Genomic DNA, 26,080 nt, shown 5'->3' with positions numbered 1-26,080 from the left:
AATGTAAGAAACATCTAGCAGTTCCACCATATTTTATAACCACTTTCCAATATTCTAGGTTTCTTTTTCAAGTTGAGCTAAAACCTATGCTGCTCAGGAACTTATATCCTATAGGAACTTTATCAAAAAAGAATGTCTTATTAACAAACTTGATGAAAACCAAATTTTATTTTACTTAATTTTATGCATTGATGTATACTAAATAACATTGATGTTTTATAGTAAGAATATGTTGAGTATTAATGATTGAATGATAGCTTAATACATGGATGGATGATAATTTACTAATATAACTCCAGGTATGAAGATGGTTTCTAGTGTTTTCCTATTACATGTGGGCCCATGAGTATCCTCTTTTTTTGTATATTATTGTTGAGTCACTGATTATTTCATTAGGATAAATTATTCATAGTGGGATTACTGGATCAAAAGGATATAATATTTTGCTAAATTTCAGTCTGAAACGTTTTACCCACTAATATTTTACTCTGATCTTATATTGTTACTGTTTTTAAAAGTTGCCAGTTTGAAATGTGAAGAGATAATATTAATGGGTTTAAATGTGTGTTTTTCTGATTGGATGATAGTTAGCAAAAATAATAATTGCCAATACAGGGCTGGAAGCTTGTTCTGAATTTTTGTTTCTTAGGTAGTATCCGGCTCAGTGATTCATTCATTGTAAGAAAGCTTAAAAACCAAACAAGAACACTGGAACTAGGCCTAGGAAGCAATATAATTCTAAGCTCCAGCTGAAACAAAAACAGACCAAAGTAGTTGTAAGCTGTCAGGTGATGGGTGAGGGTTAAGACTTTCTGTGACACCAGTCTACACAACAGAACCAAATCAGTGATAGCTTCTGTTTTGACTTCCATCATGTGCAGCTTTGAGAAATGCCTGCAGGTTACAAATTAGTATCTTTGGCAACATCTGCATACACAATCATCTTTCTTTTCATAAAATGGGTTAAACAAGCAGGATAATCTGATGTGGGTGTGACATAGATCTTTTAGCTTTCTCTGTTGACAATCCTAATTAGCGTTTTGCGTGTGATTTTATTTTTCATTTTGTTTTGTTGTTAGGTAAGATGCAACCTATTTTATCTTGATTTTGTATGTCAAACACTGTAGGACTTTTGCAGCTCTTTTACAAGATTTAATACTGAAACAGAAACAAAAACAGATTTAGAAATCTTTTTAGACTACTGAATTTAAATTTAAGATCTTCAGTGGGGTACACTGCTATGTTTTGTGTTGATGAAAAATGAAAAAAAAAGTGTCTCTTTTCCTTGTCACAGACCTTACCCTGTTAGGCTATCAGATATGAACAGTGCTTTGGTTCTTTGCCCAAATGTGTCAAAATGGATGCTGATATTGCAATATCAGCATTAGATTAAGAAGTAAATCCTGCATCATGGATATGTTACACAGGGACATTTGGAAAGCATGCTTTGGTGTAGTTCAGGTAAGATTTACAGAATGATAATGTAGAGCTGCACTTGCTCCAAATAATGTAGATGGTACCTGAAGGAGCAGATCTGGGCTTAGCACAGAGCTACCTTGACTGTCAGATCAAAGAACCTAGGGGATGTTTTTACTTTTCGAATATGGTTCTGGGTTTTCACCACTGTTATTTTTGAAAGCTACTCAGACTGATGAAGGACAGTAAATATGTTATTGATATTCCTTGGAACAAAAATTAATGTCTAGAAGATTGTGCAGTGAGCTAGTTGCAACTCCTGATAGTCTAAGATGGGACACTTATTTTTGTCCCCAGGTTGGCTGGTGTTCTTCTTCTTTTTTTTTTTTTCTTTGACAGGCAATGTTAGACAGTGAGAGAGAGAGAGACAGAGAGAAAGGTCTTCCTTTGCCCTTGGTTCACCCCCCAACCCCTCAAATGGCCGCTACGGCTAGTGCGCTGCACCTATCCGAAACCAGGAGCTAGGTGCTTCCTCCTGGTCTCCCAGACGGGCCCAGAACCCAAGCACTTGGGCCATCCTCTACTGCCTTCCCGGGCCACAGCAGAGAGCTGACTGGAAGAGGAGCAACCAGGACAGAATCTGGTGCCCCAACCAGGACTAGAACCTGGGATGCCAGCGCCGCAGGCGGGGGATTAGCCAAGTGAGCCGCGGCGTCGGCCCCGTGTTCTTGTTTCAATGGAATTTCCTTAAGGAACAACTTGAATGAATACAGGTAGTGATGTATTCTCAATGGGACTTTTTTTTTTCTTTCTTTCTTCTTCTTCTTTTTTTTTTTTTTTTTTTTTTGAGTGCAGGGGCTCAGGCCATAGTAGAGAGCTGAATTGGAAATGGAGCCACTGTGACTTGAACCAGCGCCCACATGGGATGCTGGCACTGCAGGTGGCGGCTTTACCTGCTAAGCCACAGTGCCGGCCCCAAGTAGGACTCTTCTAAGGAGATATTTGAATGAAGACAGGCAGTAGTATGTCATCAGTTGTGTCTTCTAGAAGAGATCTCCAGAAGGTGTGAGGGCATGGTGTAGTACCTTCCCCTTTTCTGCAACTTGCACATGCTGCTAAGCTTAGGTGGTTGGTCCACTCTTTCTCTTTAGATGAAAGTCATGAGCTGATTTCCTCAGGAGGTGAGTTCTCCAGAAATCTCTTACTCTTCTGAGGTTTTCCCTTAGCATTTTGAGTGCCCACCAAAAATTCTGGGTTCTGTAAATTCAGAGGGATCCTCTAGAATAATGGTCATGACCCCGTTGAATCCTAAATGAGTGGCTATAATTAGCCCCGATTATCCTCTTATTCAACACAATCAATTCTTTCACACTTAAACTATGTTTCCCTTTGCTCTTCTAGCTCGTCTTTAAATTTCTTTTAAAATTCTGATGATTTTTTAGTGAGCTTTGATGAACACAGTAATAACTTCTCTGCTTGTATGTTGAGTAAAAATTACTTTTTTTTCTCTGGGTTATCTTTTAGCTGTGGTGGTGTTATTAGAGTCCATACAATCAGGTTGAGAATTGTTGGTGATTCTTTCTTTTTTTCATAGACAGAAGCAATAGGGGAAAGAAGTTTAGAATCAGAGAAGTCCAGATTCTGATCATAGCTCTAGCCTTGACCTGAGAAAATGACCTCATATCTTTCTCTTCCAGTTGCCTGTTTTATAAATTGATAACTATACCTTTAGGGACTCATTTTCAAAATGAAATACATGGACAATTGATATTAATTAAATGGATGCTCTTGTCCTTCTTACCAGTAATAAATATTTGGGCAAAACAAATCATACATTTTTAAAAAGAACCTCAAGTAATAGATACTACTAGTTTTCTTTTATAGAAGACTCTTAAACAAAAACCAAATAAAATGTTATGTCTGTTCTTGCAACTTAAAAAAAAGGTAACTTGAAAATTTTTAAAGCTTTTTATGTGTATTTCCATAAAGTCAACTGATCCCAGTAGGAGTTATAATAAGTTATAATATCAATTAATAAATTATACAGTGCTATAAAATATTTACAAATAATCTGAATCAGTATTGTTCTGTCTTGACATCCTGTCTTATCAGTTAAAACCTTTTGTTTTGTCATCCTTCATGTTCAAATATTTGACCAACACAGTTAGAAGGGGAAAATTTAATTCTCTAAAAGAAAAGATTTTTTTTTAAAATTGGGAAATGGTGAAGTATCTTTTATTACATAGGATATTTTTTCCCCAAAGGCACAATAAAAATTATAAAAATTCCTAGTTCATATTAGCACATGTGGATTTCTTTGAGATGGCGCCAGTGTCTCTGCCTATGATAAATCTGGCAAAGCTAGTTTCACTGGCATGGTTTTTTGTAAGTACTATACTAAATCATTATGCTCCATTCTATACATTAAACCCAAGAGCAAAAAGCAAGATTGGTAATATATACCACTATGCCTCTTGGAAGTTTTTATTTCCTTCCTTAAAAATGGAGAGTTTCAGAAATGGAGAATAATTTCATTCCTGCCCCCACTGATGATGTACTAGCAAAGCGCTTTTCTAGTTTAGACTGCAGGCAGGCACCAAGAATGTTAATAAAGTGGGATTGAAACGTCAGAAGGAAATCAGAGCCAGTGAAACATTTTCTTTTATAGAGAATGAGGTCACAATTAAATATGTACAAATGGGGTTTATATGTTGAGAACAAATCTACTTTGAAGACATAGGCCCTCTGGAATTTCTGAATCAAGTACATACTTTGGTCGTTCACGAAAGCCCATATTTTCTCAGAAGATTGTAACATTGCTATTGGTGCCACAGTATACCCTGAAAAAATGGACAGAATAAATTGCAGAGGAGAGAAAGTTCATCTGCAGCTTGGTTCAATTAATAATTCAGGGAATGGAGCATGTGTCAGATTTATTAAGATATGGAAATTGGTAACAAAGGTTACTTTAAAATTCTAAATCAGAGAGCAAATACTTTCGTAACTCAACATCTTGGGTTAAGCTCTTTCCAACCCTCACAATCCTCTGAAAAATGCATCACCACAAATTCCAATGCTCAAGTAGTTCAGATGAAACCTATTTTTTTCTAAACAGGGGATGGCAGGGTGCCATCTGGACCTTGGCATGCTTGGGCCAGTTGAGCTTCATGTACCCATAATAGTCTTTAGCCATTTAACATACCATGTTTCTCCTAGACTACATTTTGGTCTTAGACTTAATTTAGCCTTTGAAACAATAGTGAATGGATTTATTCTGAGTGTGAGCTGCAGTTATTGATCAGAAATTTGAATATAATATTTTAAGAGCCAATAGAGTGCTGTCCACCCATACTTCCTTTTATTTATTTATTGGTACTGATTAAATCATAGCCTGGGATTGTGTTTGATTTGTGTCAATACCTTATAAGGAAAATGTGTTTATATGTATATATTATTAATGCCACTATCAGAAGTTTCATGATATCATGACACGTAGGTAAGTTTGATATAGACCTTAAATTCTTATGAACATGGAAAACTTGTACACATATCAGTTTTGAAAGGAGTAGAGTTGGCTCTACGAGTCCCTGGCAGGAAGATAGACCTATTTGGAGGTTAGATTCAATACAATCAATTTAAAAGCCAATTGAGGAAGAGAGGAACCTTTTCTGAGCAATTGTGGCTCATGTTTTAAGGTTCTGAGGGTGTAAAAGCTGATTTCAAGAACAAAGCCCAGGGCCTGAAGAAAGACACCTGGTCTAAATGCAAGGCTTCAAAATCAGAAATGTTCAACAGAATACTCTGGGGAGATCTTACAAACTACAAATGGAAGGATTAACATGCATCCCGGCTTTCTTCTGGAAGGATTGACTCAACAAATATTTATGGACCATTTCCTAGGCATTGAGGATGCAGTTGAGAAATAATATAAAAATATTCCTGTTCACAAGGAACTATGTTGATACTCAGGAAGGATTAAATGTACAATGGAGGAAACAAGCACATAAATTGGTGAACAAGAGAATCTGAGATAGTGTTAATGAAGGCTGAGAAGTCTGCTCTGAAAATAGGACTTATGAGTAGAGTACAGAAAGATGAGAGAGACCCCTGTCATGAAATGATTTGGGTTGAGTGTTCTAAGCAGAAGAACAGCAAACAGAAAGCCCCTACAGTAAATACAAGCCTGACATGTTGGAGGGACAAATAGCTTTGCTCTTCATATCCTTTCCAGTGGAATTTCAGAAATTCCATGATTCTATCCTATCACTTCCTGATATTTGGCTAATAGAGTATCCCTTACTCTTGGTTTATATATTAGCTAGTGGAATATAGGTTTGTTAATGAGATAGCTGAATAATGACATCCCACTGCACTGCTTTAATTTTGGTGTGGACTTCAGCAACTTTGCCTCTCCAAGCCTTCTTTCCTTCATGCATTAAATGGAAGTAACAGTGCTGACCTTGTTTTGATTGAGAAATTAAATGAGTTATTGCATATAAGATAGCATAATGTGTGGAAATGTTAATTCTCCCACTTTTCTAGGAAGTGATGCAGTTTTAGTTTTCCCATTCTTTCTTCTAGAATCTTCCTTCTTTTCATCTGCCTGTAGGAAGGAAAATATGAAAATTCCTCTCTGTTCAGATAGAAAAAAATGAACATGAATCCACTGTATTGGTATAAGCAGGCTTTCACCAAATATTCAATATGCAGCTAGATGGATTATGTAATACATTTTATTCAATGGAGGATTACATAGTAAATACAAAGAGTAAAATGCTTTATTCAGTGGTGCTTCCTCTGTCATATTTTAAAAGATGCTCTTCCTGAAACACAGAAAGAAAAGAGTCAGAATTTTTAGACATGTATCTATACTCAGAGTATGCCAAATGAATTTTCAGAACAAAGTTAGCATATGTGGCAGCAAGCACATATGAATGTTACCATTTTGTCTGAAGATAATCCTGGCTTTGTGGCTGATGACAACCCAAAGTCATATATTTGGAATTAAGATTCATAGATTGCTGGTTAGTAGTTTAAACCTCCTGTTAAAGTAGTATGCTGACAGATTTATTAAAGTTTGCTGATTTTACTATCACTAGTTAATTCTCTTGTTAAAACAGAAACTTACTTATGACAGATCCTTAGTACAAACCTAGCAAAGGAATGATAAATAATACCACAGGATTTATATGTTCTCTTTGACATACAGATATATATTTTAATATTTTTGTGGTTCTTTTATAAGTAGTCCAAGATATACTCATGATTACTACTAAAGAATTATTATCAGTGATGCCATTATATTATTAAGATGTTGAAATCTGTTTTTCAAGTACATGTATAATTATATTACAGCAAAATCTAGAACAGTGAGAATTCTGAGGAAATATATTGTGGTTGATGAATTTTTTTGATACAGAATTGAACAGAAAGTCCATTTAACTTTTAACACTTATTAATATTTTCTAAAATTATAAGATCTTTCTCTTTGTATTATGAAGTGTATCAGAGTGGATATACTTTAGACTTTTCTTTCTGCACAAGTGTTTCTATAGAAGGCCTTGTTTAGTACTTCAGTAACAATTGTACAATGAGGAATGATTGATTGGTTGTGGCCTTTGTTTCATTGGTGGGCTTTGTTTATTTTTTCTTTACTAAATACTTAATGTGTACTTTTTCAGCCTTCGATTTTTCATTTTGAGTCATATTGAATACATAAAAGACAGATTACTTGATAAGTACAGCAATAGTAACTAATATTTATATCAATGACATGCACATGCTAGAAATTCAATAAACTTATTGAGTGATTGAATACATGGTAACTACTAGTCCCCATATTATGTTATGCTAGTGAGAAAAGAAAAGTTGGGGTCTTGCCTCTCCTTGTCATTCTATCTATTAAATGTAAAACCTCCTATCTTCAGATTAATTGTTATTGTTAGACCAAGCTATTCATTCATTCAATAATATTTGTTGAGTATGAAATTTCTTCAGACATGATTCCAGGAGTTGTGACTTTATCAGTTGAAAAAACCAAGCTCATAAATAATGACTGAAGTAGGCAAAAATACCTTATGTATTATGTTTGTGTATGTGTGTATGTAATCTCTAGTAAGTGCTTCCGATATTTATTTATCTGTATGCAGACACACATACAAATACTTTGAATAGGCTATTTTAATTCTTTGAGAATCCCAAAATAGAGTTGTATCTGCATGTTGATATTTTTCAGAAATATTGTATATTTATTTGAAAGGCAGAGTGTCAGCAGGGAGATGGAGAGAGACTGAGAGATCTTCCATTCTCTGGTTTACTCTACAAATTGCCACAAAAGCCAGGTCTATGATGGGCTGAAGCCTGGGTCCAAAAACTTCTTCCATGTCTTCCAGATGGTGGCAGAGTTCCAAGCACTTGGGCTATCATCTGATGCCTTCCTAGGTGCATTAGAAGGAAGCTGGATTGGAAGTGGAGCAACCAGGACTCAAACCAGCTCCCACATGGGATGCTGGTGTTTCAAGCGGTGGCTCAATCCACTGTGCCACAGTGATAGCCTGGTATTTTTTTTATGATAAGTTATAAGAAGCAGTTTAAAGAACTGGAATTATAGTCTCAAAATTGATGGACTATCTTGTTAAACAGATTGGTCAGTTCTGATGAAATAGATTACTTTTTCATCCATATAGATATAAAATTATCTTTGCTTCTATGAGACCTGGGAAGCAAATTGTGATGTTCAATAGAAATTTTTAGCGAATGGAGTGTAGTGTTTGTGTGTGTGTGTGTGTGTGTGTGTTAGAGCGAGAGAGGGAGAGGGAGAGGGAGAGGGAGAGAGAGAGAGAGAGAGAGAGAGAGAGAGAGAGAGAGAGAGAGAGAGAGAAGGAGAGATAGCATATTCAAGATGACTGGATTGAATTAAAACAGAAATTGTATATGTTCTTGGGATGCCTAGAATTCTACTGAGAGAGCATGTGAGACAGGGTGCATGTGTTTGTGTATGTATGTGTGCGTGCATGTATATCTAGTCTTATCCCTGTCTCTGTCTCTGTCTGCATATGCCACTCATTTCCTATGACCTTGTTTTTGCTTGAAACTTCTCATCATAGGTCCACATGGCAATCATAGAATGACATTCCTCACCAGTCTCCTTTTCTATTGTGTTCTCCATGTTACTAGTAATGAGCCTCTGCCCACCCCTCATATACTTCTGGAGCATCTTAAAGATGTGCTTTGCTTGATGAACTGTTGTATAATCCAAACAATAAAAACCCTAGGTTTTTTTTACCCTCATTCCTTTCATTCTAGGGTGGTCATTTTTATTACTGCAAACACATGATTTTGAAATGCACATTACAGCAAATTTGGTACGGTTTGGGAGTTTTGCTCATTTCTCCCTTATTCAGGCACTGACATGGATAACTTTAATACCATGGAAAAAAACAAAAAATAGTAATCCTTTAAATGTTTCAAAACTTTTAGATGTTGAGCTTTTTCCTGACAATTCATCTGCATATTGTTATCCATTTTATCTTTGAGTCATGGTAAATGAAGAGAAAACTATGCAGTTTGACAATTTTTTCTTACATCCCCTGTATCTTCATTTCCTGTGGAATATATTTGATTTAATAGCATTTTAGATTTTTATCCTGGACTTTGAGTGATGTCTAACTTTGAGAAATGGACCCTGTTTCTTCAATTGTGCAGGAATGTTGTGAGCAATTATCCACAACATAGAGACAGAGGGGAAATCTATTGCTTGCGTCTCAGATAAGTATACTATTGTAGTACTTAATTTTCTTCCCAAGTAAGATGGAATAAAATAGCATATTGTGAGAAAAAATAACAAATAGTGCTGCCTCATTCCTAATTATTTAATATATCTGATTATATAGCTAGTGGAGTTTTACTGTGGTTCTTATTTTAACTGTATGGACCAAGCACATCTGGATAACTAACATTGCTCTGATCCCTTTTACCCAGGGAGGCTGCGTCTTTAGCTGAGTTTATTTTCTTGGTTTGAGGTTGTTATAAAGTCATTGATAATGTCCAGTATAGAAAATTCCGGCTTGTATAGCCTCTGCTTCATACCAAATATGTTCTTGATCCCTGCACCAGATGGTCTGAATCCTATGTTTAGGCAGTCTGTTAAGGAGAATTTTAAGAGGCAAACAAACATGGTTTATATAAGTTATTCCAACATGTCTATATAATGTTTCAACTCAATATTTTTGGTTATGGTCACATTTTGTCTGAGATGATAAATAGGGCAAAGAGCACTAGCATGTTGAACCCCTATGGGAATAATCCTTGTGTTCAAATAGAAATTAGTTTTATCACCTAAAACTAGATTTTAGAAACCTTGCTCTAGGCAAATAGAAGTGACAAAATTCTGAATTCAGTCTATCTATGAGAAGAAAGAGGCAAGAAATATGTTGAAGATAATTATATATCATATCAAAAACCTTTATACTTATTATACTGTTGATACATTTTATAAGTAAGAAAATGGAATATACAGATTAGCATGAATATCTTATGCAGATCTAATAACATTCCAGATAGATCAACAGAGATTAAAATAGGTAATCTATGTCTATATCTATATCTATACCTATATCTATATCTATCTATATTTATATCTATTACATATTCAAGAGGGAGAGAGATAAAGAAAGAGAGAGAAAGAGAGAGAGAGAGAGAGGGAGAGAGATCAATCCCATCTACTGGTTCACTCTTTAAATGCCTGCAATAGCTGAGACTTGGCTAGGGCCGGAACAGAGCTGTGATACAATTCTTGTCTCCCACATGGATGGCAGGGACCCAGGGAGCCAACTACGTGAGCCAACCTAAGCTGCCTCCCAGGGTGCACATCAGCTGGAAAGGGGCAGCAGAGAGACAGAACTTGAACTCAGGAACTCTGCTATGGGATGTGGGCATCCTATCCTGGCTGGCGAATTAACCACTAGACCAAATGATTGCACATAAAGTATGAAATTTTGTTTCATAAAAATACCTCTTCTTAGTTTTCTAGGGCTGTCATAACAGATAGCACAGCTTGGGTGGCTTAAACAATAGAAGTTTATTTTTTACAGTTCTGGAGGATGGAAGTCCAAGATCAAGGTGTCAGGAGATCTGGTTTCCTCTGAGGCCTCTCGCCGGCTCACAAGTGGTTGCTATCTCGGTGTTCTCACATGGGTATTCCTCTGTGCATATTCGGTATTCGGGTAGAGCAAGGATTGGACTTGGCTAGTTACTATTTTTCCCCTTTAGCACTCAATTTAAAATCTTACCCTATCTTTTTTTATGGGAGTAGATAAGTTACTTATATAATTACTTTCAAAATCCCATGTTATTGAGCAAAATATTATTGACACTTAGTTGATTGAACATAAGCTTTTGGTTTTAGAAGAAACTTTAATTTTATTCTTTTCCTTGACATTATTCTTACCTGTATCCTGCTTTTTTACCCAGTCAGATTATGCAGTCCAAGATTCATATGAATGTATTATGCCTTCTTAGTTCGAGCAAGTTCTTTGATGCTAGTATAATTTAAAATACGCTTATTTACTTTTTTTTTTTTTTTTGACAGTCAGAGTTATAGACAGTGAGAGAGAAACAGAGAGAAAGGTCTTCCCTCCATTGGTTCACTCCCCTAATGGCCGCTATGGCTGGCGCTGTGCCGATCTGAAGCCAGGAGCCGGGTACTTCCTCCCAGTCTCCCATGAGGGTGCAGGGACCCAAACACTTGGGCCATCCTCCCGGGCCACAACAGAGAGCTGGACTGGAAGAGGAGCAACCAGTACTAGTACCCAGCGCCCCAACCGGGACTCGAACTTGGGGTGCCGGCACCACAGGCAGAGGATTAGCCTAGTGAGCCATGGCGCCGGCCCCACTCTTATTTACTTTCAAAGACCAATAATTATATTGGTTTTTTGGCCATAGTTTTCAAGAAGTCATATACTTTCCTCTTCACATTCTGTCCTCCAAGTTTAACAACTGTGATATTTAGGCAGAACATTTCCCTCTAGATTCCTTCCCTCTCTTCCCTTCCAACCATACCTGGCGAATTCCCATTTATTCTCTTTGGGAAGGGCTACCTTGAGCACTCACACCTCTTAAGTCATAAACTTCAGGTTCTTCTTTAATTATGTTTCCATGCTGTACTAATTTATTACTTTAATTAGCAATTTTACAGTAGACCATGAGCTCTGTAAATACTGAGGTTGTGTAGAAATCATTTACCATCATAGACCTAGACTAGCATCGTGCATGGCATAAAATATGGAGCAATTAACAAATAGATAAATGCCTATTAGTTTAGAACCTGGTAACATTTAACATTAAGGCAGATATCTGATATCAGTTAAATACCAGCTCTTCACAGCTTTGTGTGTGGGTTATATGTGAACTTGGCTCTGGGGTTGGAGGAACAGTTGTGGGGGTCAAAGTTGAGGAGTCTATGATGCATCTGCATGGAAATCACGAGTCACAGCATCTCTGGCCCTTGAAGTATTGCAGGAGCCATCCTTTTTAGGAGTGACCTTATTCAGGAAGGTGCAAACCGTGGTTTTGATGGAAGAGTCTAGGGCAAAGAGATTTTTAACCTGCAAATGAATACTGTGCTCTACCTCATGGCAACCCTTTTACCTCCTTACCCTGCCACCTCCAGCCACGAAGATGGTGTTATAAAACATTGCTGAGTTTATTTGTGGTCAGATTTCCAAGCTGATATACCGTGGTGATCCTGAATTTTGAGGTTTTTTTTTTTTCTCCTTACTGCAGATTTATGCATATGTCTTTGAAAACATCAAATCTGTTCGACTGGAAGCACTGCTCTTCTCCTTGCTGAGCATCGTGGTCCTTGTTCTTGTTAAAGAGCTGAATGAACAGTTTAAAAGGAAAATTAAAGTTGTTCTTCCTGTCGACTTAGTTTTGGTAAGAATGAAATCAGCATTTAGCTTTCTGCCATGCAAAGCTTGCCAAGTGTTGGGCTAATCTGCAGATGCTTACTATGTCGTCTACAGTAACCCACAGCTACTCCTGTCTCTCATTAAAGTGGGGCTAATTTGCGTGGCTATACATTAATGTAAGAACAGGAAACATTTTGAGTCAATAATTTAAAAAAGGGAGATGCACATGTTTTCAATTTATACAGCATTTCTCATATGCTTTTAATTTTTGTATATAAATAAGAGAACATATAGCCTAAGATCTTAAATAAGGAGAGATTTTTAAGGGTGAGACTCAAAAGGTCTCTGGTATGATCATCTGTAAAATAATAAATTGCACGACCATATTCTATTGCTGTGGCACCCATGTGATATACATGGAAGTTTCATCAATTAACCAATGTCCATTTATGGTTTGTATCTTTTATGGTACTTTTGTTACTGACTTAATTTTGCTTTATTGAAAGGATGCTTATGATTTTCATTAACCAGCACTGGTTTCTCAAATTACTTTTTTTTTGTACCTGGAAAACAAATACATTGTACCTTGCTCTATGACCTGTGGTATTAAAAGCCTCTGTAGTGGGAACCCTTCATTAAAGCATTAACTTGAAAATGAAAGGTTTAAACAATCACTGTCTACTAACTTATTAATTGGTTTTAGCTTTTTTTTTTTTTAAATGGTCTTTGGGTTATACATTTATGTAACAAATGGTGTCTAAAATTTTTTTGTTAAAATACCTCTGTGCTGTTGAAATAGTACAGATTTATGGACATTAATAAGTCTTGAAAATTGGAAACTTTCTGAAAAAGATGTGATGCATTTCTATAGGACTAAGGTGAAAGGAAGGCTTCTCTCTGTAGCTGGGCCACATTATGTTTTTATACTCATAATTATTTGGTGAGCTACATGTAACAGGTGTTCTATATAATGTGTGTGTATATTTCAAATCAGCCAGAAAAGTTAAAAGTACCATGATTATTGGTTTTTACATTAACAGCTCTGAAATGCATCAACTTATCACAAAATCCTGTGGACATGATTCCCCTGCCTCACTGGCCTTACTCCAATTTCATCCGCACTCCACCACCATGAAGCTCCTTGGCCTTCCTTGGGTCACCCTGGGAGGTGGACCTGGTAGAGTGGTGGGGATTTCCTTGTAATCAGGCTGGGGACCATATGGGTAGGAAATTATTTCTGAGTATCCAGAGTGTGGGTCAGCATGATGGGTAGGATTAGTTTGGACACCCATACTTCACCCCTCCCCCAAAGGTCCTATCTTAAAGGAAAGGCTACAGTTAGAGGAGGGCCAGATTAGAACACTCCAAAGCACTGGACTCACCTAGGATGTGATGCCCTTTGTATTCTTATATATACACATGATACTAAAATAGTATTGAAGAGGAATCAGTGACCCAAATGATAAAGGGAGTTAAATATATTAAATAAATACAGAGAGTAAGGCACTGAAAGATTAATTCAATGAATTAGCTTAATTTTAAAATTTGTCATGTGTATTAAATATCATGTGTTATTCCATTTTCAATAAGGATCCAATATCTAGCAGCTATGGTATTTATTCTTTTTGGTTTATAATATTTTCTGACCTGGTATAAATTTTTTATGATGATTATGAGCATTTAAACTTTGCTAATTGGCTTAAAAGTCTTTGAATATGTTAATATGTATGATTCTAACCTAATAGCTGAATCATTAGCCACTTTTATCTTTTTTTAGAAAATATTACTATTACATCATATTTATAAAGATTAACAATTTAACCTGTGCAGTTCTGTTGATTTTTTACTTTTTGCAAACTTTGAGTATTTTACTCTTTCATCCCATTTACTATTTTAAAAACTTTTTCAAATTCAGTTAAATATCATTATAGAGAACAGAAGTACACGGATAGAAAGAACATACAAAATAATGTTATTGATGTTAATTTTTATATTCCTTATTTGTATGATTTTATTATATGCTTTTTTATGACCATAAATATATTAAATGTATATTTTATCATAATTAATTGGTGTGTTTCTTTTAGCAAGATAAAACATTCAAACTAATAGCGTAACCATGGGAAATTCTCCAGTATCTATTAAAATCATCAGAAGAATGAAGGGAGAATGTGAAGATGGAAGGAAAATATTGGGTGGCATGGCTGATAAAACAAGGGCTAACTTAGTTTCTGCAATGCATTTAAAAATGCTTTTGGTGTATACAGGCTGACTTTGGTTAGCATATCTCACTAGCAGGGGAAGGTAGCCGAGACTCCATAGGGGTCATTTTAAAAGAATTGAGCCCAACAGGCTATAAACTAACATCTTTACATGAAGAAACAGTAGAAGTTCAAAGCTCAAATATATCCAAGGAAACTGTAAATCATCATTTATTACTAACGTTGATTAGTACTATTGATACAATGTTCCAAACTCCGGAGAAATTGCTGTGATGGGGGAGAACATGATGTTTTAAAAAGAAAAATCCTTTCATTTCATGAAAAACTAGTTGTTAAGTTGATTTCTGGTGTTTGTACAAACATACACACACACATCTGTATTCTGTATTTTGCTCCCTTTCAAAAATGGACATAACTGGGTTGAATGATATAGGCTATTACGAAAGTCATTTTACTAGTAAATAATCTAAATTTGAGACAGTAAAATGCTCTCAAAACTCAGAGTTGATTCTTACTTTTCAAGTTTCGGTTAATTTAAAAATAATCTGTGTAACTGCTATATCACTATTGACAATCATGGAACACAAGAATAATGTTTCTTCTAAAATTTATATTACTAAAAAGAAAAAAGTAAAAAAAAAATTTAAGGTGTTAGAGGGGCCAGTAATAATAAATATTTATTCTTTTTCCAAATGGAACCATATAGATTATTGCTGCATCATTTGCCTGTTATTGTACCAATATGGAAAACACATATGGATTGGAAGTAGTTGGTCACATTCCAAGAGGGTAATGTAGTCCCTTACTATTTTATTTGTTTGTTTTTGATGGGGGAAGGCATTGGGGATGGGTAGGGATGAATTTCATTTCTTTTTTGTCCATGTTTAGAATGAAATTATAATTTCTATTATGAAGTGATAAAAACAAGCACTACATGTATAGAGAAAAAGTAATTTTGTAGAGTGCTCACCATTATTAAGTAAGTTTCTAATTGTTTTATACACTGTTTCAGGTAAAATATTTGGAAAATTATATATTAATATATTATTTGAAAAAATGGAATATATTGAATTTGTAAATTAGTCATATTCTGATATTTAATCTTCTATTCCTGTCCTGTAATTCTTTGATTATTTTTACTTCACTTAAATTATAGTAAAAGTAGACAAGTACCATATGAAATGGTAAATCCATATACCTAGACAATATTTGATAGTGAGTTAGGGGGTAAAGTGGAGAAGAATGCTTGGTTCTCTACCTGGCCTACAGCCTCCCTCTGGACTAAAAGAAAGCTTAATGAAAGAGCAAGCATTTACCCTAAAGGGAAAAGGATTGTTTGAAACATAGGTTGAAAGAAAATGAAGGTATGTTAGGGGAGGGGAGCAGGTCTCTGTGCTATTCCTTTTTAATGGGCTGTTTATTCTGTACACCAATACATATTATCTGAGGACAAAGTAATAGTGGCTGAGTGCTCTGTATTATAATCTTTCTGTCCCAAGTTTTGGTTTCTGACTACATTAAAATAGAAGAACAATAGAAAACTTCTCAGATATTAAAAATACATTTTTAAAATCTTCCATCTTTAGCCTATGTAGCTATGAGCCAATGATTAAATCAATCAGATTATCTGAATTCAATCAATCCTCTCTATTTTCTAATAGATTTTCTGTTTTCCACCTTTGAACATTGACTTATTCTTTCTTTTTGATTGGTTTGTCATTTTTAAACAGCATACTCAATTTTCATAAAACAAAGCCTCATACTTTGAAAGGATATTGGTTTTGCATAGTTTATGTCTTAGGACCATAAAACATACAAATCAGTTTGGTTTAAGGACAAAGTTTAGTTAGTGGATTAAAAAAGGCCCTGCATGTCTGCCATTTCCTCTAATTCTCCTTTAATTTGAGTGACTTTTTCAGATCTATAGTCTTAAATAATCATAAAATGATAGCAAGTTTATACTTTATCATAGTTATTTTTGTGTCATGGCTTTGGAAGGAGATGGAGCTGAGACTGAATCCCAGCTCTGCCAATCACTTTGTGACTTTAGAGAAGTTATTGAACCTTTCTCAAAATCTGTTCTCCTCCTAACATTAGTTACAATTGCTTTTGGTTTGGAGGTTGTTGGAATAATTAAAAGAAATAGGTGAAATTGATTGGCCAAGAATTCTACATATATAGTAGCTATTAAATCCACATAAGCTCTCTTTTCTTTTTCTTGCACTTTTGCCCAAAGGATTTTTTTTTTAGATCTCCCAAAGAGTCATCAGGAGTAAATAAATTATGATACCTTGGCTCAAGTGATTTTCAAAAGACAATAAGACAATGTCTGGGTACTCGTTGATGGAAATAATTTTAAATAATTCTTTAAAATGGGGAAACAGCTAGCTGTGGTCCTGCACTTTGCAGCAGTGGGTAAATGGAATGTTTCTACATATTTTTCTCAAACGTATGTAAGGCATAGTTAAGTGTTTAAATGAAGGGGTTGAGTTAAAAATCTTAATTATGATAATGTACTCAAGATCAAATTTTGGGATTAAGTCAAGGATTGCACTTCACAGTAAACTAGTGTTTGCATACCATCCTGCAGTTAGTCACAGGAGGAAATACAGTCTCCAACACCAGCTAAATAAATACTTGCAACAGATGGAGCAAAAGAGCATTCCAGATTTTGCTTTTGTTTCTGATATGTGAACTTTTCTGTCTGAGTTCTGTGGGTCACCTGGATTCCCAGAGGGCAAATGTCAGTTAAGAGCGTAGCGTTCTCCCTGGCGTGTTCTTTTGCTCATCTGCTAAATATTGAACACAAGGGACTTCTCAGGGCAAGGCTGCTTGGTTTTTTCACAACTGTTTTATTCGTCCTCTGTACACTTTAGTGTCATTATCACATTTGAATTTATTGCAAATTGTTTCAGAAATTACCCAAAGACTGATGACTTCAATATGGTCTTTCTTTGCACAGAATTCCTCCCCCTAGAGCTCCACCAATGAACATTCTGTCGGCAGTCATCACTGAAGCCTTTGGAGTGGCACTTGTAGGCTATGCGGCCTCGCTGGCTCTTGCTCAGGGATCTGCCAAAAAATTCAAATATTCAATCGATGACAACCAGGTGAAGTGTACTCCCGGCCCTCTGCATTCCTACCGTATCATTGTACTGTGTACTCTCAGATTCTGAAAGTTTGGGTTTATGAAAAACACAACTTTCCTAAGTGTATACCAAGAATGGGTAGAACAAAAGAAAAATATCATTCACAGAAACTGAAAATCTGGCTATCATGTTTTATAATTCCTTAACGACAGAAAAAATTTTAATACTCTTTGTTTTTAGAGGAAAATCCATATATATATGAGAACTTTTAGGAATTATGAATTTCAAAGTACAAATAACACTAATATTACTCATTTTAGTAATAAAAGATGCCTCAGTCTATTTTTAAATCACCAAAGGATACAGATTAAATTGCTCTCATTGCTCAATACATGTCTGCCAGTGTAGTGTTTCAAGTCCCATAGAACCACAGAGGGACATGGATGGGCAGAGAAGCAGCAATATAGTGGCTACGTATGCAGAACTACTGTCTACAGATCTCATTCTGACACTAGGGGATTCTAATCCTCTCTGAGTCTCAGTGTTCTGATTTGTAAAAGAGTGGACTTATTCATTCTCCAAATGTGGCCTGAACTACAGAATGTACCAGGACTGGTCTAGGTGCAAGTCAGTGGTGAACAACACAGACACTATCTTTTTTTCTGCTCAGAATCTCTTGCCGGCTTCCCATCATACTCAGGTTAACAACCTCTTTATCATTGCGAACAAAACTCTACATGACCTGCCCAAATCCTTTTTTCTTTCTTTCTGATGTTATATTTCTTTTCTATTCTGTTCTAGCCATATTTGCCACCCCGCTTTTTCTTGAACTCACTAGTGTGATGCCTCTGCCTCAGGACACTTGCATTCTCTGTTTCCTTTCCCAGGAATTCTATCGACAGATATCTACACAGCTCCTTTATTTAAATGGTCCCTTCTCAGAGAGACCTTATTTGGCAATCCAAGTCTTAAACTCCAGGGATGTTTAGCACAGTGGTTAAGGCATCATTTGGGATACCCACATCGCATATTGGAGTGCCTGGGTATAGTCTTGGTTTTACTTTTAATGCCAGTCTCCTGCTCATATATAAACTGAGAGGCATCAGGAGATGGTGCAAGTGATGAGGTTTCTGCCACACACCTGGAAGACCCTGATAGCGTTATGGGCTCCTGGCTTCAGCATGGTCCAGCCACAGCCATTGCAGACACTTGGGGGAATTAGCCAGCAGATTTCTCTCTCTGTATGTCTCTGTTTTTCTGTCTCTCTCTCTCTCTCTCTCTCTCTCTCTCTCTTTTTATTTTTGACAGACAGAGTGGACAGTGAGAGAGAGACAGAGAGAAAGGTCTTCCTTTGCCGTAGGTTCACCCTCCAATGGCTGCCACGCTGCGGCCAGCACACCGCACTGATCCCAAGGCAGGAGCCAGGTGCTTCTCCTGGTCTCCCATGGGGTGCAGGGCCCAAGCACTTGGGCCATCCTCCACTGCACTCCCAGGCCATAGCAGAGAGCTGGCCTGGAAGAGGGGCAACTGGGACAGGATCCAGTGCCCTGACCGGGACTAGAACCTGGTGTGCCGGCGCCACAAGGCAGAAGATTAGCCTGTTGAGCCACAGCGCTGGCTTCTCTCTCTTTCTCTACGCAGTTTCAAATGAATAAACATGAAAAATAAAAATGTATAAAAAATTAAAATCTTAAACTCCAAATTTCCCCATGCCCTCCTTTGCTTTACTTTCCAATATTTACCTTGTTTACTCTCAGCATTCCCTTGCCAGAACCACAGTTCTATGAGGGAGAAATATTTGTGCTACTGGCAACAACAGAAGCAGGAAACTGTTAGGAAGCTTTTGCAAGTATCCAGGTGAGATTTGATGACTTAGATGAGGGTGAATGAAATGAGAAGAGCATGGATTCTGGATCTGAATCCAGGTGTCATCTGGGACATGGGGTTGGGGTTGGTGGAGCCAAGAGTAACTGTAAAGCTTTGACCTAAGCAAATGGGACTTGAGATGGAGAAGAATGTGGGAGGACCAGATTGCACAGTAGAAAGCTGCAGCCCAAGTTAAGTTTGAGGTAGCTGCTGGCCTGAAGTTCAAAAGAGTGGGCCAAGCTGGAGACAGGAATGTCGGGGTTGTCAACATATATTTGGGTAGCTAAGATGTAGATAGATGAGAAGGATTCCAATATTTGCAATGGTTTAGATGAGAAGGAACCACAAAGGAAATTGAGAAGGGGTGGCAAGGGAGGTGGGCAGAAACCAGGAGAGTGTGAGGTCCTGGAAGCAAGTGAAAAAGCATTTAGGGAGGAAGAATTGAGCAACTGTGTCAAATGTCTCTTTTAGGCCAGATAAAGAAAGAATTAACCATTGAATTCAGCATTGTGGAGATTATTGATGGAGTGGTGGGAACAAAAGCCTGACTGTGGTGACTTAAAACACAGCAGCAGGAAACATAAATAAGTAGTATTTCCGTATCAGGTTGTTATGAAGATTGAATGAGTCAATGGCTTAGAACAGTTTCTGGCTCATTGTAAGCACTCAATAAATGTGAGCTATTTTTATTATAATTGTTAAATCCCAACGGGTGAGGAGAACAGAGTTGAATACAAACAAGGCTCCTTCTTTGACAAGTTGTGCTCATGGCCTCCACGTTGATGTGATTAAGGAATGGCATATTCTATATCCACCCTACAGGAATTTTTGGCCCATGGACTCAGCAATGTGATTTCTTCGTTTCTCTTCTGCATCCCAAGTGCTGCTGCCATGGGAAGGACCGCTGTCCTGTACAGCACAGGGGCGAAGACACAGGTAACCGTTGTTCCGCAGGGACTCAAAAACTATGGGACTTTCATTCGTATTTCGGAAAGTGGGAAGAGCGAGCTTCTCTTTAAGTCCTGAGAATACTTACACTACCTCAGATTTTCCTAAGTAGCCTCAAGGAAGTCTCTCCCTTCCCTTCCCTGAGAACGACCCTTCTAGAGACTAAGTAGTTCGCTGCAGGCTGAAACGTCCTGCAGAAAGGACCGCTTCCTTGCTGGCAACCTTTGACCAAGGCTCCCTCTAGTGGTGCCTCTGATTTCTTTCTGTTATTGGAAACAGTCAATGCGGCATTTCCTATTTTTGTTCACTTCAAATGAAATAAAATCAGTTATATGCAAAATCAACCGTTGACACTGAAACTCCTGCCTATATTGATGTACAAGGGTGTAAATATGGTATAATATGTCTTCATACATTTTAGGTTAAAGAAACAGTGGGTTTTTTTTTTTAGGAATTTAAATAAAATCAGCATTTATTGGGAGCCTGCTATGTGCCTGGCATTATGCAGTGTACTGGTAGGTGATGATGATGATGATGATGGGGATGATGGTGATGATGGTGATAGTGGTAGTGTTGATGTAAACAATATTGACTCATGTGCCAGGCATTGTGTGTCATAACTTTTATATGAATGAACTAATTTAATCCTTTAGGCAACTCTATAAGGATGGATAATTATTGTCTTCAGTTTCTATTTGAGAAAGTCGAGAAAAAAGGTTGAAATAATTTACTCAGGTAACAGAACTTGTGAGTGGCAGAGCTGGAATTTGAACCGAAATGGATTTATTCCAAATCTTTTACTCCTAACCACTATTCTATGGAAGAAAAATTCATATATATCTTTTTAAAGATATCATTTATTTAAAAGGCAGAGGAAGAAGGAGACAGAGAGCTAGAGACATATTCTATCTGCAGGTTCACTCCCCAAATATGTGCAAGAGCCAGGGCTGGGCCAGGCAGAAGCCAAGGAGCCAGGAACTCTGTGTCTCCCACAATGGTACAGGGATCCAAGTACTTGGGCCATCTTCTACTGCTTTCCCAGGTGCATTAGCAAGGAGCTGGATCGGAAGCAGAGCAGCCAACACTGGAACTGGCACTCTGATATGAGATAATGGTTTTGCAAGTTTAACTCTCTCAGCTACAACACCAGCTCCTGTGTATACGTTAGTATAAGAAATTAACATTAACAGCTGGATAATGAAACAATTCACTTTTAAAATAGGAATGGAATGAAAATGTATTTTAATTCATTTTATGTGTAAATTATTTATTATTAAATTCATTTTATGTGTAAATTCAAATATTTGTTATTTGTCTTATATTAAGCAGTTTTTTTTTTTTAAAGTTGTAGAAGAATAAACTTGAAAGCATATGGTTTTTGACCTGGAGGCAATGGCAAGAGTAATATGGGTAAACATATTAAATATAGCATGAGGTTAAGAAAACTACGAACAATATACCATAGGGCAGAGGGGAAGCAACAACCAATTCTTAATGTATTCTAATTTGACAAATTGCCACAACTCAACTGCTGATGTCCTCATGCAACCCTGTTTGACATGAGATTAAGTAATCTCATGGAATTCTACACAGGTAGTATTTCATGGTTATGTGTATTGTGTCCAGTAGCATAAACATTTCTGTGAAGCATACTTTCAAAATATTTGTGATCTAAATTTAAACATTTGAATTTATAGCCAACTTCAAGGTCATCCTTTATTCTGAGGACTCTCCTACCTGTACACGTCTAGAGTTTTATAATAGTTTCCCTCGATTTCCCGTAAGAGTGAGTCCAATAGAATTCCTCTCTTCATGTTCTGGCTGGGTAAATGTAGTGAGTAGGTAAGGGTTTACGTGCCAGAGCCTGAACTTGTGTCCTACCCACCTCCACCACTCATGGTTGGGTGATTGTGCATAAGTAACTTAACCTCTCTAGATTAAGTGGGTATGGCTATTAAAGTAGAATTATTCTAAGAACTGAGTTAATGTGTGCTTATTTAGCACCAATTCCTGAGCATCACATAAAAATTCTTTAAATGTTAATAACCATCATTGATTTTATTATTAAGTGTTTTAAAAATACTAGGATTTTTCAGAACCTCTGGTTTGACATTTAATATAAAAATACCATGGTTTGGTTGGGATGCAACAAAGAAGGTTTTTGAGTCCAAGCTGATCCACTGATGTGCTGGGGAATCTTGAGCAGCCTAGCTTCACTGGTCAGATGGACAGAGAAGGTTGAAATAGAACCCCTGGGAAGTTTCTGTCTTGAACAGGTTCTGTAGCTGGGATTTCCTTTGACATTACCATACTTTTCTAATTAATAGTGATAATGAAACCATCCGAATAACTGCTGTTATTTTTAACATTGGATATCTGAAAGAGAATATTTTTGAGAAAGCATGTGCTGATTTTTAAACTCTGGCTGTATCTTTTATCATTTGAATTGAGCATACATTTGTTTGACTATGAGTAAGGTTAGAGAAATACTCTTTCTCTTCTTTATTCTACAGGGTGCACATTTGATATATTAGAACAAAAAAACTTCTCTAAATTTTGTAGAGTTCTTTTCTGTATATGGAATTCTATCAATCAGACTTCAAAAAAAAATGAGAGAAATCTAACAAAACACTAGTTCAGGGAGACAAAGTTTAGCAGCTGAATAATTTCATGCTCTTCTGCTTGCTGACAAGATCACTAACTCTTCCAACAGTTCCCCTTAAATTGCACAGGGAAAGAATCTGATTTAGTGTGGGTACCCCAATGGAGGATGCTTTCCCATGGTAGTCATTTCAGACCTTTAACACTACAACTGTGAAGTTTATGTGGGTATAACTGAAAACTGACATAGTTTGAATAATGTGCTAGGCTAGCCAAGTCTTAAAAGTTTTGTTCTAATAGGGATATTTGTAAAAGTAGTTTTTTTTTATGTGATAGGATCTCACAAAACAGACCCTTAAATGGTTCTCACTCTCTTAGGGACTAGACTTATACTCAGTAAATTAATCTAGAAGATGTAAAAGTCCCTCAACTTTTAGGCTAATGACAACCTGTTAAAGGGGTTTACACTTGTTATTTGTCAACTGATTTTATTCAGAAACATTTTTGGTATTTCTGTAGTAAATACTGTCATACAGTATTTATGTTGAAAGTTATCTTTTTAACATGCACAGATGCTCATATTTTTCCCACTTAAAGTCCATGAAAGGCTTTGATAGATCTTAGAATTCAGACCTCCATGTTGCCTGTGAGGCTCTGAGTGCATCCATGCACAGCCTCATCTTGGGCTGTCCTCTACCTCATGTGCAGCTTTCTGGGTGCACGGTCCTTTGTCCCTCACGGGCTCTGGTGGTGTTGTAGCTGCCTTCTCCTTCTCCCCTAAGTTCATTCCTGCCACCCTTCAGATCTCACCGCCACTTCTGGGACAGTTATATTCTTTTCTTTCTGAGTCTTTAGTACTGTTTGACATTAAAAGTGTAGGAGTGTGATCATATGATTGATGTTTGCCTTCTACCTTTGCGTTAAAGTCTGGCTCAGGTCCTGGCATAGTTAGGTGTTAATAACTCTAGGAGGAAAGAATGAATGAAAAATGAAATTATCCAGTAATTCAGTTTTGCTGACATTAGAAGGGACAGGTCAGGCCAGGGAGTTTTTCTTATCACTTAATATAGTATTTTTGAAGTTAAGAAAATCCCACTAAAAGCTACGCTTAGCATCCTATATATTACATATATAATAGTGATGTAACACTGTTCAGTAGAAACAATATAAGCTACACAGGGAATTTAAATTTTCTGGTAACTGTATTTAAGAAGAATTAATTTTAAAAGTGTACTTGAATTTACCAATTAGAGACAAAATACTATTTACATTTCTACAAATTAATTAATTTTATAGGGAGGGAAAGAACACTCACCCACCGGTTCACTCAGCAAATGCTTGTAACTCAGCCAAAGCTGGTGGCAGGGACCCACTACTTGAATCGTCCCTTAATGCCTCCCAGAGTGTGCATTGGATGGAAAGGGAATCAACATCAGCTAGGACCCAAAGCCAAGCATTCCAATATGGGAAGAAGGTGTCCCAATCTGTGGTGTAAGCACCATGTTGTTTCCATATGGAATCTGCCTGGAGATTATTAATGCTATTTTTACATTATTTTTCTTTCCTACTAAGGCTTTGAAATTTGATGTGTATTTCACATTTGCAGCACATCTTAATATGGACCAGTCACATTTCAACTGCTCAATAGCTGCACCTGGCTTTATTAGACAGTGAATTTAGAACCATTTTGTGTAAAAATGAGTTGATGATAAAGCCATTCAATTTATTAAAGAATAAAATGAAAATGTTTGAATTGAAATAACAAAAGATATTCATCATTTAATTCCAAGAGTTGTAACCAAAGGGTGACAACTTTTATTCTACACTTGTAGAAACCCTTTTTATAAGGATCCCTTTTGATTGGTATGCAAAGCATGTACATCTAAGAAAGGCTATTTGGAGAATAAAAAAAATCTCCCTACTGCCTCAAAAACAACACAAGAGACCTGCGTTGTGGCTTAGCAGGTTAAGTCGCCGCCTGTGATGCTGACATTCCATGAGTGTGCCAGTTTGAGTTTTGGCTACTACTCTTTCCATCCACCTCCCTGCTAATGAGCCTGGGAAAGCAGCAGCAGATGGCCCCTGCATCCATGTGGGAGACGTGGAAGAAGCCCGGGATCCTGGCTTCAGCCTGGGCCAGTCCCGTATGTGGCCATCTGGGGAGTGAACCAGAGGATGAAAGATCTTTTTATCTCTTTGTCTCTGTCTCTGTCTCTCTCTCTCTTTGGAAGTCAGTCTTTCAAACATTTTTAAAAAAGAAAATAGCACAAATAAATGTTATCATTCTTCCTTCCCTCCTTACCTCTGAATAATGTTAGTTAATGAGGGAGCTCAGCATTCCCCTGTCTCTCTACCCTGCATGCTTCTCTTTGATCCCAGAAGAGGAGATTTCCTGGGGCTCCTCCGGGAGTGCGGGAGGCGTCATGGTTCCCTGAGGGATGAGAGACGACATGTGCAGCAGAGGCACCTCAATCATAACTGAAAACAACAGCTGCTCTATCTTCCTGCAAACTGGAATTTATCTCTGGATTCAATTTACCAAACTGTGTTTCTTTCTTTTATGAGCATTGGGCTCATGACTTTCATTGAAGCCTTTCTAATTTAGTCTTAGTTACCCAAGATTCATTCTCTCTCTCTTTTGTCGCATTGAATCTACTTCTCCATTCCCCTGCTTTCCACAAAGTTGTCATATAGTGAATTCTAGGTCTACTTTGCATTCTTTGACAGCTGCTTAGGAAGGAAATGACTGACACTTCCTTCTTCCTTCAGCAAACGTTTAGGTGTGGATACCACTCATGCATACAGTGGTCACCTATGTAAATAAGGCACAACAGATGTAATATTTGAAGACATAACGAGAAGATAATGTAGGTTATTTTATTATCTTTTATGTAAAATTAACTTGTATGTGCAATTAGCTGTGGTTTTAAACAAAAAATTATCTTTGGCCATTTAATTAGTGTGACATTGCAAGAACTGAAGAGTAAAATACTTAGACAATATTTGCTGCTTGGATAATTAAGGATGT

The 26,080-nt window shown here is 36.9% G+C and overlaps 1 protein-coding gene across 1 annotated transcript in view; it reads left to right on the top strand.

Annotated features, from left to right (window-relative positions):
• Positions 1 to 26,080, top strand: part of SLC26A7 (solute carrier family 26 member 7) — a 132,133-nt gene that overhangs the window by 67,454 nt on the left and 38,599 nt on the right. Inside the window, exons 5-8 of the mRNA XM_062189506.1 lie at positions 12,199 to 12,351; positions 15,255 to 15,337; positions 17,511 to 17,658; positions 20,326 to 20,439. Coding sequence (XP_062045490.1) covers positions 12,199 to 12,351; positions 15,255 to 15,337; positions 17,511 to 17,658; positions 20,326 to 20,439 — 498 coding nt within the window. The remainder of the gene's footprint in view (positions 1 to 12,198; positions 12,352 to 15,254; positions 15,338 to 17,510; positions 17,659 to 20,325; positions 20,440 to 26,080) is intronic.

This window comes from Lepus europaeus, chromosome 4 (genome assembly GCF_033115175.1).
Source record: "Lepus europaeus isolate LE1 chromosome 4, mLepTim1.pri, whole genome shotgun sequence".
Classification (NCBI taxonomy): Eukaryota; Metazoa; Chordata; class Mammalia; order Lagomorpha; family Leporidae; genus Lepus; species Lepus europaeus.
Note: the sequence above shows the minus strand (reverse complement) of the source record. Positions and strands in the feature narration are given on the sequence as shown.